Consider the following 13,268-nt stretch of genomic DNA (forward strand, 5'->3'; position numbering starts at 1 on the left):
TATAAATCATTTAATTTAATTTTGTAATATTATATACAATATAATAATTTCTATATACAATATATATATATTAAATATATAAAATTTTTGTAGCAAGCTGCGTTAGCTATGTGATATTTCCATAGCAACCAAATAAAAACAAAGTAACCATGGAAACAAGCAATAGTTTATAATTTTCGAAAAAATTACAATAAAAAACATGGTTATTCAATGAATTACAATGAGAGGATACAACAATATATAATTTAATATTTGAATAGTAATTATAAATGATATGTATGATATAATAAGAAATATGAAAATTGTTTTGATTATGAGATGGTCGTCAGAGTTATAAATAACCATAACCAATTTTTATAAACACAAATAACCAATTTCTTATTAAGAAACTAACAAGATGGTAAATAATAATAATAGGAGATTATATATGATATAATAATATATATGATATAATCTTCAGGGAGGAGCGGAATATATTACTATCGGACGAATTACTGTTTTGTATAGGATCTGTTTGTTTTTCCCTGATAGTTTGGAATTTGTTCAACATATATATGTATTTATTTTATTCTTATTTAAAATTAATTTTATTTATCTTGTATATAATTTTTTTTTTTATTATTACTAAAATAGTTTTTTATATCGATTAATATTTTTGTTTATACATAACATAATTGTATATTTACTTTTATTATTATTATATTAGAAGAAGATAGTTGACCTTATGAAGTAGATTGTAGGAATATAGTCCCAGTGGAGGCCAATAAATATATCAAACTAGTAATAGAAAACTATTTCTAGATAACCAACGTTTCGCCCCATTTTGCAAAGCTTCGTCAGGGCTATTTAGGACTGCCGCCATCTATGTTTCAATCTGACAGCCCTGCAAACGTTGGTTAACAATAAATAGTTTTATTTTACTATTTTCATACCTTTGTTGACCGCCATCCGGACTATCCAACTATAATAATATTATTATGTTTTTCTTTCACTATTGTTTTTTTCTTTTCTTGTTTATCGGTATATAGTGCTTGAATGAATAATTTTTAGATTTTATAATCAAAGATAAAAAAAATCCTATTAAAGCTTGGCTATTATTATACTAATTTACGATTCACATGTTTAGAAAAGGCTAAAGAGTTTTCAGTTCTAAGCCTAAGCAATTGAAGAACTGAGCATATGATTGTAGTGAAATTAATAACTGTGATGAGAATTATGAATTGTATCCTCTTAGTGAATATGATAGTTTGGCTTGTTTTATTTTGTCAGTTCGAACCTTAAACAAAGGCGACAATCAAATAGTACACCCTGATAGGGGCGTACCTAGGAGGGGGCAGGAGGGTGAAGCTTCCCCCCCTGGAGAGAAAAAAAAATTATTAATTTAATAAAAAATATTTTTTTCAAGCGAATGGGTAATTGTAATAAATAATAAAGCACTGCTATAATTTTCTTAAAATTGTTGTTACATTACATTAGCATGGTTGCCGTGCTGAAATGTCACAACCTGGTTGACCATGGTTTGCCCTCCTCTAGTTTTGATCCTGGATACGCTCCTTGCATGCAGACAAAACACTATATTTTTTTTGGTTCAGAGGAAATTTGGTGAATCAGAATTTGAACTGTATTCCTTCAAGATTGAAAGCCTTCAATGGTTAAAATTTCATCAGATTTTTTTCCCTTTCTCTGTGTGGGTTATTGGTTCATTCCAGACGGCCAAAAAATAATTAACTATATTCTATGAAATCTATCTAGAACATTTTGCACAATTCCTTTGTTACTCCTATTGTTTATTAAGTTAAATATATCTGATTTACTAATATAATATACCCTAACCATATCTGTTTGATTCGTTATCTTGGACTACACCTTGACAAACGACTAACCTGGAATCCTCACACCAGACTGAAAAGACAGCAAATTGCACGCCGATTCCGACTATTAACTATTACTTTCTAGTAAGTGCTGTACATGACAAACGGTCTAAACTCCCAACACATTACAAAAGACTGATCTACATGACTGTAATAAGGCCAATCTGGACAGATGGAGTTGAGCTTTGGGGCTCCACTAAACCTTCGAATTCCTCTCGTATTCAATCCTTACAATCCAAAATCCATTGTAAAATCCTCAATGTCACAAATAAAATCATACATAAAGACCTTAATGTTACCTATGTAACCAATCTAGCCCGAACCAGATATCACTCCTCCATTATAACCACTCAAACCCCCTAGTTTCTAATCTTGCATCCTTTTCCATTTCTGACAATCCTCCGAGGCGTCTGAAAAGAAGATGGCCACGAGACCATGTAACACTCCAATTTAACTTAGATCAGATTTACTAAATGTATTTTAGATACAAATCCTAACAATCCAAAATCCTTCGTAAAATCCTCAATGCTCCTTACTTTGTTACTAATAAAACCATCCATAAAGACCTAAATGTTGCTTATGTAACCGATCTAGCCCGAACCCGATAAAATTCCTTCCATTATAAACTCCCTAACCACCCAAACCCACTCGTTTCTAACCTTGGTTCCTCATCCATTCCTGGCAATCCTCCGAGGCGCCTGAACAGAAGATGGCCTCGTGACCTTATATTGTAAAATGTTTTTAGAAATCTACTACTGGATAGTTTCTCTACATGCTGTATCATATAATTATCATTATGTTATTATGATCAAATTTGCTTGTTGTATTTTTTATACAGTTGTAAATATCAATAAATAATTTTTTTTTAAAAATTAAAAAAACTATATTTGTTATACATTTATGTTTAAATAATAAATATATAAATTTCAAATATTTATGGATGTAACAAATTTTTGAATTGTCTGTTATTTAATACACTATCACAAATAACGATTGATTAGTACCTAGATATTTGAATATTTCTAGTTGTTCTTTGTATAGCGGACATTCAAGTATAATATGCTTAAGGGTCTCGCTACTGCTACAATTTTTGCATTGAAAAGTTTCAGTTATGCCTATTTTGTGCAGGTAGTTATTGCAAATTACGTGATTCGGCCTAAGAGTAATTACGTTTTTCGAAGACATCATCTTCCTCTTTGTTTTCTTGTGAGGACCAGGGTTTTCGAATAACACGAGGAAATATATTTTATAGAACTGCCCGTTGGGGTTTTCCCGATATTTTTTTTTTGCCAGATTTATATCTGATATAGTTTAATAATTTTATAATAATCGAAGAAAGGGAACTTATAACACAAGAGCCCAAGAGGAGAAAAAATTCAGCGATTTCACCCAAATTTTTTATTACTTTAATGAAAACTATGTATAATTACAAGTCAAAATTGTTCAGTCTGCCAAGTATAGGTGGGTGGATTACAAAATTGTAGCTGTTTTAAAATGTTAAAAAAATAATTTTTCATTCGGAACTCTATGTCTTTAAAACTAACATCTATCTCACAGGAACCATTCAACGAACAAATTTCTATCAGCACTCAAATTAAAGTTAGTTTAATGTAATAGAAAGTAGTTTACGACATATCTTTGCAGGAGTATTCGTTTACATGATATATGCTAAAATAAATTGATTTAAAGTTGTTTGAAAAATATTTTATGTGCAAAATTCATATTTATATGTGAATATAAAAAAACTACTATCCCAACGATGAGACGTGTCAAATTAATTTATAATAAATTAAATTACGTTTATTTTGTGGGCTAGCAGACATCTGCACGTCTAATACTTGAAATATTGTTTATAATAAATCCAAAAAGGTCTGCCCGAACAACTAGAAATCAACATTTTGAGAATTTATTTTGTAAAATATCATAAAAATACTACTCATACGAAGCTAAGCGTAACAAACTACTAACAATAAGCGTAACAAACTACTTTATAGAACATTAAACTAGCTTTAATTTGAGTGCTAACAAACATTTTTACAGCTCATAGTTCCTAAGGTATAGATTTCCCTCAATAAATTCACTAATTGCTGATTTTTTATGAAATGTTGCTTTTTAAAAAGCTATCTGTATCTCACGAACTGCCAATTGTAAATAGCTCGATTATGCCTTATATTTTCGGAAATTTGTTCTTCTTTAAATGACATTCTCTTAGGTTTTCTATTGCTGTTAGTAGTTTTAAAGATATAATATTTTTATATTATATAATATAAGATATTTTTATTTTTAACATTTTGAAACAACCGCTATTTCGTATTCCTCCAAACTATACTTGGCAGACTCATCAATATTGACTAGTAATTATACATAGTTTTCACTAATGTAATCAACACAATAACTGCTATCTTTTAACCCCAGCTCTTGTACTATTAGTTCTCAAATCTCTAATACGATAAAATTAAAAATAAAAATCTGCATCGCTACAACTCATGAATGGTCAGGAGGGGTTCAGTACTTTGTAAGGAAGTACTGTAACTAGGTCAACGGTTGTGCAAGGAGGTGATTTCGTCAGAATTACGCCCGACCGCCAGTTTTTTATCCAATTAAGGATACCCAAATTAGGAGGCTGGGTGGACCCCAGGAGGAATCCAGAACCCACAGGGTTGACACACAGCTACAGTGAAACAGAAAACAATTTTCTGTCCAGCCGGATTCGAACCCGGTTTCTTGGAGTAGGAATCATCGCCCCTTACCACAATGCAAACGCGCCCCCAATACAAAAAATACGATTTTTAATTCAAAATAATACAAAATCAGATATTTTCGAAAATGTTTCAAACTATATAAAACAAATAAAAAAAAATGTAAAATTAATAATTTTATAACAAGACTAATTCGTTCTCATAAATAATTATAATATAATTTTTTTTTTTTATTTTAATTTTTATATTTACAATAAAATATTTTATTTATGCGATTATTATAATACTAAAAACATATCAATTTAAATTTTACAATAATAATAAATGATAGTAATAATTTAATATTTTCCCGGACCTGTTCACCCGGACATAAAATTATAGTACCCTACTAACTACCTTTAAAAATAATAATAAAGGGATAGCCATATAATTTTTATATCTTCAATTTCTTAATGCATTAATTAAATTTGTATCTATTTTTCTTTTAATAGGCTCATATGCACTGAAGTATAATCGTATAAAAAGGATAATAGTGATTCTCTTGAAATGCAATATATTTATTAATAAAAATGAAAAATCAACTCTGCCAATAAAAATTTTCTGATTGGAACAGATTTCAAAAAGCATTGTAAAAAGACCGCATTGCGGCTCCACCGCCCCCTCCTCCCGGCTCCTTCCCATTTTGACTCGCTATAGTTTCAATATAATAACAATAATAATAAACATATATTATTATAATTATTAGATATAAAAAAATAATAACTTCAGTTTGAATTAAACTTAAAAATTCGAGAACAATGCATCGATTTGAACGATACTCATATCTGGTAATCGATCGGTGAATATTTCATTAAGATCGATGTTAATTATCAAATATATGTACAATATTTGTGTGTGTACGTGTGTGAATGTATAAATTAAATCTGTACATAAAAATTGAATTTCAAAGTCAATGTTTTAACATATTTATAAAAAATTAAAATTAATAAAGTAATAAAGCTGAATATCGTTATATTAATTTTAATCAAAACCTTCTTTATTTCGATTTTCCTTATTTAAAAAACAATATTTTAACAGGTTTTTATATCATGATTTAAAAAAATAAATAAAATAAAATCAGAAAAGCGTTCTTGGGTTTTTAGGAGTTAATTTTTTTTTTCATCGACTTTTTCCTCTAGAGTATATGTCAAGGTCGAATCCGTTTATATGTCATAAAAACAAACAATAGGCAATGTATCAAACATCTAAGATAGACAAATGTTTAAATAATAACATATGAGTAATCATAAACAATGCTAAATAGAACAATTGATAACAAAAATTATTCCTATATAAAACACTAGCAGACATAATGTGTAATTATAATTTAGTTTATATATAATTGCTTTTTTTATCTATTTGATATAAAAAGAATTATTATATAGGAATCGATAAAAAGAAATTATACAAAAATATTTTCATATCGAATGGAATGAGCCCAAAAGAAAACAAAATCTTGAGGCAACCTGTGGATAGAACCTTCAACAGGCATCCTCGCTTTTAAACAAAAATACAAACGAATCATTTTCTCATTTGGTCTAATTTTATATTAAATTACCTTTTCTACATTATTAAATTACTGAAATAATATTTTAATAGTATATGTAAGGTAATTCTATAATTGTATTTAAAATTTAACTATTCAATCAATATTCAAAAATATAACAAAAATTTCTAAGAAAAAATTAAGCAAATTAAATCAAAATCAATGAAAAAATACATATTAAATATTAAAAATGTAATACTTATTATAAGTATCCAAGTATAGGATTAAAAATAATTATAATATTTAAATAGGATATATTGACAAAAATAAATAAATAAAAATTATAGACACAATTTTTTTATAAAGTTTAACTCCCAATATATTTTTTATTTTATTAATTTAACTTTATACATTACATAAAAAATAATTAATTAAATTTAAAACAATAAAATAAAGTTGGTAAAGCATTGTCACACCGATACTACCAACTGTTGGGCTGCTCCAATTTCCGGGAAACGAGGCAATCATACTTGTATTATTATTTCATTAAAGCTTAAATGGATTCAACGTTTTAAAATTAATTTAAATTTATATACATTTAAAAAAAGAAGAAGATAATAGGGGAAAATGGATAGAATCATTAAAACAAATTGCTTAAATTGGTTTCAAATGATTTTTCTTAAAAGTAATTAAGGGAATTAAAAGTGAAAAAAAATATAAATATTGATAACACATATCAAGTAAGCAATTATTAGATTTTTTTAAAACAGAATTTTAAGGAGATTACTGTCATAATATTTTTTGACAACCTGTCAAGTTATGATGTTTACTTTGTATGTGTTGTAGTTAAGTATTATCAATATTCGGCTACACAAATTTAAAATAATTACGAGGAGGAAAATATATAAGCTATTAACTTAATAATAATAAAAATTTTAGTGACTTACCAAATAAAATCTTTGCAGTGGCTGCAGAAGGTTGGCTGCTTGAAGAACCTCGGAATGAACTTGTGACCCTTGACGTTGTATACATTCTTCTTCTTGAGGGCTCCTTTCCTCCCGCGTACTCCAAGACCAAATTGGGTTTTGGTATCTGAAGATGACAACTCGTCGTTGGTGTTCGCTTCGTCCTCAGCCATCACTAGACCGCTCTTTGAGGCCGAATGAGAGGAGTCGCAACGACTGCAGCGCCTCTCTCTGCCACTCCTCCAAACACTCCGTCAATGAACTGCCTTCGTTCATATAACTCATCTCCTTCCACAAATATATGTATATAAATATATATGAACGCCCCAACATATTTATTGATACCTAACATATTCATTAACTAAAATCATACGTAACTAACAGATCCTATTTCAAAAAATGAAATCCACATTAAACTTGAAATATCGAAGATTCAGAAGACATAGGAGTAACCCTCAAGTAACCTTCGCAGTTTAGTGGCATTTGTATACGTTTTTCTTATCAGAGGAAAGGTTTTAATGTTATTTATCCTTAAAGAAAATGGAACTTCACGATAAATATTACGATAAAGCGGAGTATGTTGAAACTGTAAGTGTTTTTGTTACATCATTTGCAACATTTAATTCATTTTTTATTCATTATAGGTTACTCTAAATGTAACTTGTTATGTTCTAGGAGGATTTAATTGAAATTAGTTATTATTTAACATTTATAAAGAATAGCATCAAGAAGAATGATAGTTATAGATTAGTTCCCTTGCCCCATAGTTTCATCCTGTTGAATTCGGATTAAACATGCCTATTTCTTACACAAGAGCATATAACTAAGTTTATCTGATTAGTTTAACAATATTCAAAATTTATAAGTGGAAAAACAAATGGACCAATAACAAAAACAAAAAGAAAAAAAAATTGTGAGACTTATCCATTAGAAGTGACACTTCTCACATTCCAGCGTTTGTTGATATTATTTTAGGACTAGGTAAAGGAATTTTAGTGAGGAAAATCCCTCATAATGAAATAAAATATTTCTTTTATTCATAAATTTTTGATAAGAAAGTATGGATTAGTGATAGCTAAAATTTGATTCTGCTTATCACACCAAATGCACTTGTCATGCATTGGCTAGAATAGGATTCCTCATTTTCAGATGAGACTGTATCATAGAACCTAAGCTTTGCGAAACAGTCTATTGGTATACAATATCTAAATTTTCAAAGTTAGTTACATACAATTGTACAATAAATACATTAGTTTCAACATATCGCATGTCAGGTATGTACCATTACTAACTATTTTTGAACCATTTGATTGTTTAGCTTAATTTTTCTTTTAATCCTGCTCATATGCCGGGCCTCCTATCAATGTTAATTGTAAATTTTACCTAGTTTACTGTTTTCTCATAATCAAAATATTAAATCTTGTTAGTTCAATGAGTAAACGGTCAAAAATTATGATAGTTCATAATTTGCTTGAATCTTTCAGATAAATGGTATGTGAGTTTAAAGTTGTATATTCCAGTTCAAGAGACAATAGGAATTAGCTAAACAAGAACACATGCAGGTCAGCTCAAATTTTCTCACTGAAGGAGCTCCACTTGTTTGGTGCTGAAAGCTGTGGAGTCCCGAGAAAATACTACCCAACTTACAGTTCAAATGTTCTTGTTTACCTGATTTTTCATGTCGCATGGAATGTACCATAGAAATATTTAGATAGTATCCATAAAGAACTATCACACGCACATAAACAGGTAATTTTAATAACTGATTCAGTTTTTATTTCGCCTATCTTTCCAAGAAATCAGGTAAACTAGAACATAAAAATTATTTTATTAACTTAATGAAGAATTATGTTTTAATATTCCAGTTATGAAATTTTATTTTTATTTTTAATTGTCTCTATTGTGATATTACAGACTTCAGGAAACAAAGTGAGCCGACAAACTGTTCTCTGTGGATCTCAGAACATAGTCCTGAATGGGAAATGTATCGTCCAGTCAGACGCTATCATACGTGGTGACTTGGCCAATGTTCGGACTGGCCGATACTGCATCATTAGCAAAGATGCAGTTATTAGACCCCCCTTCAAAAAGTTCAGTAAGGGGTAAGTTATGTCAAACTCAATTGTTTTTAATACAAGCATTTTTAATCGCAAAAACAGCTTTGTAAATGACGAGAAGATAGTTGGCCGTGGATGATATATATGAGATCATTGGGAGAATGGTTAGTGAAGAACATAAAGAAGTAAAAACTTATTTATTATTGGAGAAGTTTGTCGGGGGGGTGCGGTCAGCAAAGAACAACAAATAAATAAATATGGTTTTGTTTATTTATATTGTTCTTTGCTGACCGCACCTCCCTCCCAACAAACTTCTCCGATCATTAATCTACGGTCAACTATCTACTCCTCATTAAAAACTTATTTAATTAGTGCCAAAGTTTCGGCCAGAATTTCAACCCTTCATCAGGGCTAAGAACAAAAACAAAATAATTAAGTGGAATTACAGAAATTCATGAAATATAAAAAAAGATAACTGATAATATAAGTACTAATCAAGAAAATGCATAATATTATAAGAATGTTGAAACTGTATTTATTAATATATACGGAATATAGTAATATTAAAATTAAGAATGAAAGAAGGAAATAATATAGATTTGAGAATCAAATAAATAAATACAGGTACGAAATTGGAAATTATTTAAGATTGAAGTAATATAGGAAGGCCAAGTACAACTAGCACGTATTATTATCTATATTTCTTGAATTTGAAATAATTTCCAGTTTTGTACCTGTATTTATCTAGTTGATTTTCATATCTATATTATTTTCCTTATTCACTTTTAATTTTAATATTACTATATTCCCTGTATATTATTATATACAGTTTTAATATTCTAATAATATTACACTATGAATTTTCTTCTATATACCTATATTATCTGTTATCTTGTTATGTTACTTGTTCTTTTGTAATTCCATTTAATCATTATGGTTGTTAACTTATTTTTGTTCTTTGGCCTGAAATTCTGGCTGAAAGTTTATCAATAAAATAAATTTTAACTTATTTATGTTCTTCACTGATCGCAACTTCAATCATCTTCTTCTCATACAAAAGCTATTTTACATTTCTCAAATTTTACTCGATCAAAATTAAAAATAAATTTTGAAATTTCTTCTCTGACTCTAAATGTTCATTCGAACTACGTAAGTACAATTTAATCAATAATTCTGTAATCTTTAGTACAATCTAGATTGTAATTAATTATTAGCGTTTAAAAAAAATACTAAGTTATTCAATTTTTTCCATTTCAGTGTAGCTTTCTTTCCATTACATATGGGAGATCATGTTTTTGTGGGAGAAGGTTCCATAGTCAACGCTGCATCAGTTGGATCTTACGTCTACATAGGAAAAAATGTAGTCATTGTAAGTTAATTTTATATTTTGATTTGTATCATAAATGATTTATCTTCATGTTCTATAACAGAAATGAGTGCTGATCAATTGCGTGTTATAATTTTGAAATTTTTTTTATAAGATAGTCATGTTCATTTTCATTTGAAGTAATATATTAGTTTCATTGAGGAAATTGAATTCATTAACTTTTTAACAAGTTCTCTTTAAAATGATACAAATAGCGTCTGATAAGCTGTTATGAGCTAAAGTGTCTTCATCCATGTTGTAGTCATGACATCACACCTCTGGAAGCCGTTAACATCACAAACTTTTTAATAAGTGTGAAATTATTGAAGTTAATTTAATGAAAACACCTACTATATTTTTACATATTTGTTTACTAATAAATGTTAGATAATTAAAGGAAAATTTTTTTTAAACATTACTTTATCAATAAAATCAGAATAAGAAAAAATTTTTTGTAAAAATAAACTTACACTTTATTGCCATTTAGTCAGTTCAAACATGGATTTTTTAAAATAAAAATTAATCTTTATACTGTATTACAGATCAAAGTCACAATGAACTAAAAGAACCGATCCATTTTTATTTTTTTAAATTTATATTATAAGTGTGTTGAAATTTTTTTTTAGGGAAGAAGATGTATTTTAAAAGATTGTTGTATGATCGAAGATGATGCTATAGTGCCCCCGGAGACCGTGATCCCATCTTTCACACTGTACAGCGGGAGCCCTGCAGTTAGGAGAGATAATCTTCCCGATTGTACGCAGGATATCATGATCGACTTCACCAGGAACTATTATCAGCATTTTATACCAAAACCGAAAACTAAAGATGAATTGATGTAAATCATCGATAAAATGTTTTTCTAATTCATCGTTATGAGAAAAGTCACTGGATTATTTTCAGTGATATTTTATAAGGTGCACTATCCTTTAACAATACTTTTATGTTTATTTATAATGAACATACTAAATTGTGATATTGTATGTTTAAGTATATTCTCATAAAATTGTAAATATGCCATGATTTGTACTTTAATGAGAATTTAAGCTTTTTATAATGTTATATGTAACACACAATGCTAAGATCGATTGTAACTAAAGAGGCGTTAATTTAATATTTTGCACGGTTTTAATTTCATGTTCTTGTTTATTTTGTATTACTGTAAGCATAACTCTGTATTACATTATTATTTTCAAGCAATTGGCACTATAAGAAAAAGGTACCCAAAAGGGGTGTGTGTGTGTGGTGCAAATTGGGCCATTCAATTTTTTTTTTTTTTTTTTTTTGAGGATGGGGAGTTGAGTTGTATATTTCGACAGGTTTATAAATTTTTGGAGGCAACCGTATTTTTTAGGGCTTCAATTCGGAAGAACTTTCAGACTGCGGAAAAAGAAAAAAAACTGACACTAATACTTATTATATGTAAGTAAATAGCAAAATGTTTGGATCCATTTTTTATTGTATAATTCTGGGAGGGAGGGGCAGGATTCTGCTATCAGGATATTCAATATCAGCATGAAATATTATCTTCAGAAAATTATTAAGAGGTTTTTTTTTTACTTTATATTTTATAGGGTTTTAAACCATCTTCCGAGTTAGATATTTTTTATGTCCTTACAATAGTTTATCTTTTGAAAATATTAAATTTCTAATACTTAAAAACAAATCTTAAAAATTATTGTATATAACAATTAAACACTAAAGCTATTGAGGTGTATGGATTAGGTGTTCGAAGTTGAGCTCAGTTGAGAGAGGTAACTTTTTAGATGGGTTGTCACTGAAGGAGGTTATTATCTCTATAAGCCTATTAATCTAGATCTATTTGTTGATGCCCTTGAATATTAGTTTTGAAATGTATCGAAAACATTAGGAAGAGAACTGAGAAAATTGGTATCTATTAAGAATGCCGCTCAGGATTCACAGAAACATGAGGCTCGGTAAACAATTTAGGGCTATCTGGGCTTGCATGAGTTATAAATATTTGTGAACTGTCCCTATAAAAAATAAATCAAAAATAATCAAAATGCTTTTCTCTCACACAAGAATCCAATCTGTTCTATATTTATGAATTAATTATAAAAATAAAAAAGGAAAATGATCCGGATGTGGTTAAAGAAAAGACTTATTTTATTTTTTATCATTCCCTAAGGAAATCAAGATATTCCTTTTTGGTTCAATTTTCTGTTTTGAAACGAGCATTCTTCAAAAACGTGAAGAACAGTATTTGAACTAATAACAATAAACAGATAACCTTATCAAATATTTCTTATTTTCCCCTTTTTATATTCTGTTGCTTATATTTCCGTTTATGTTAACACTAAATTGTATATAATGTATTATTAAAATTAAATGTATTATTTATTAGATTTATTTATACTTTAATATATTTAAACATTATTATATTTATTTTTCGATATATATTGCTGAATTATGTATAAATATTTATGTATTAAAGTTCATTGCTTTAATTTTTTTTTTTTTATGTTTTAAAAATCAACATGTCCCTCACATTGAAATAACATAAATAAAAGAGATGGTTGTTCCTTCTGATTAAGGTGCAATCAGAATGAACAAATTAAGCCTGCTGTAATATTTGTGCGGCTGTAAAATACTTGTACAACTGTTTTTTCTACAATGTAACTTTAATTCTATGAACAAAAGGTTTTATCAATCAAAATTATCATTTTAAAGTATTAACGATGTGCATGGCTGTTAATATAACAGCCAATCTTTGCTCAAAGCCAGTAACATACTTAAAGTAATTTCAGTACCGTATATTAATTAA

General features: G+C 28.4%; 1 protein-coding gene across 1 annotated transcript; it reads left to right on the forward strand.

Annotated features, from left to right (window-relative positions):
• The first annotated feature begins 7,518 nt into the window (after positions 1-7,518).
• DCTN5-p25 (Dynactin 5, p25 subunit) lies at positions 7,519-12,937 on the forward strand. Its single transcript, XM_014415522.2, has 4 exons — positions 7,519-7,648; positions 8,975-9,162; positions 10,375-10,486; positions 11,110-12,937. The coding sequence occupies exons 1-4, from the start codon at positions 7,601-7,603 to the stop codon at positions 11,323-11,325; spliced, it is 564 nt and encodes a 187-aa protein (XP_014271008.1). The 5' UTR covers positions 7,519-7,600; the 3' UTR covers positions 11,326-12,937.
• The last annotated feature ends 331 nt before the right edge of the window (positions 12,938-13,268 follow it).

The sequence above is a fragment of the Halyomorpha halys genome, unplaced genomic scaffold, assembly GCF_000696795.3.
Source record: "Halyomorpha halys isolate HHAL.00 unplaced genomic scaffold, Hhal_1.1 Scaffold102.1, whole genome shotgun sequence".
In the NCBI taxonomy this organism is placed as follows: Eukaryota; Metazoa; Arthropoda; class Insecta; order Hemiptera; family Pentatomidae; genus Halyomorpha; species Halyomorpha halys.

What these genes read in the sequence shown, in the direction of transcription:
- DCTN5-p25 (XM_014415522.2), top strand. Translation starts at nt 7,601, where the DNA reads ATGGAACTTCACGATAAATATTACGATAAAGCGGAGTATGTTGAAACT. An exon ending in AAGCGGAGTATGTTGAAACT is followed by an intron (nt 7,649 to 8,974) that starts GTAAGTGTTTTT and finishes GTGATATTACAG; the next exon opens with ACTTCAGGAAACAAAGTGAG. An exon ending in TAGGAAAAAATGTAGTCATT is followed by an intron (nt 10,487 to 11,109) that starts GTAAGTTAATTT and finishes ATTTTTTTTTAG; the next exon opens with GGAAGAAGATGTATTTTAAA.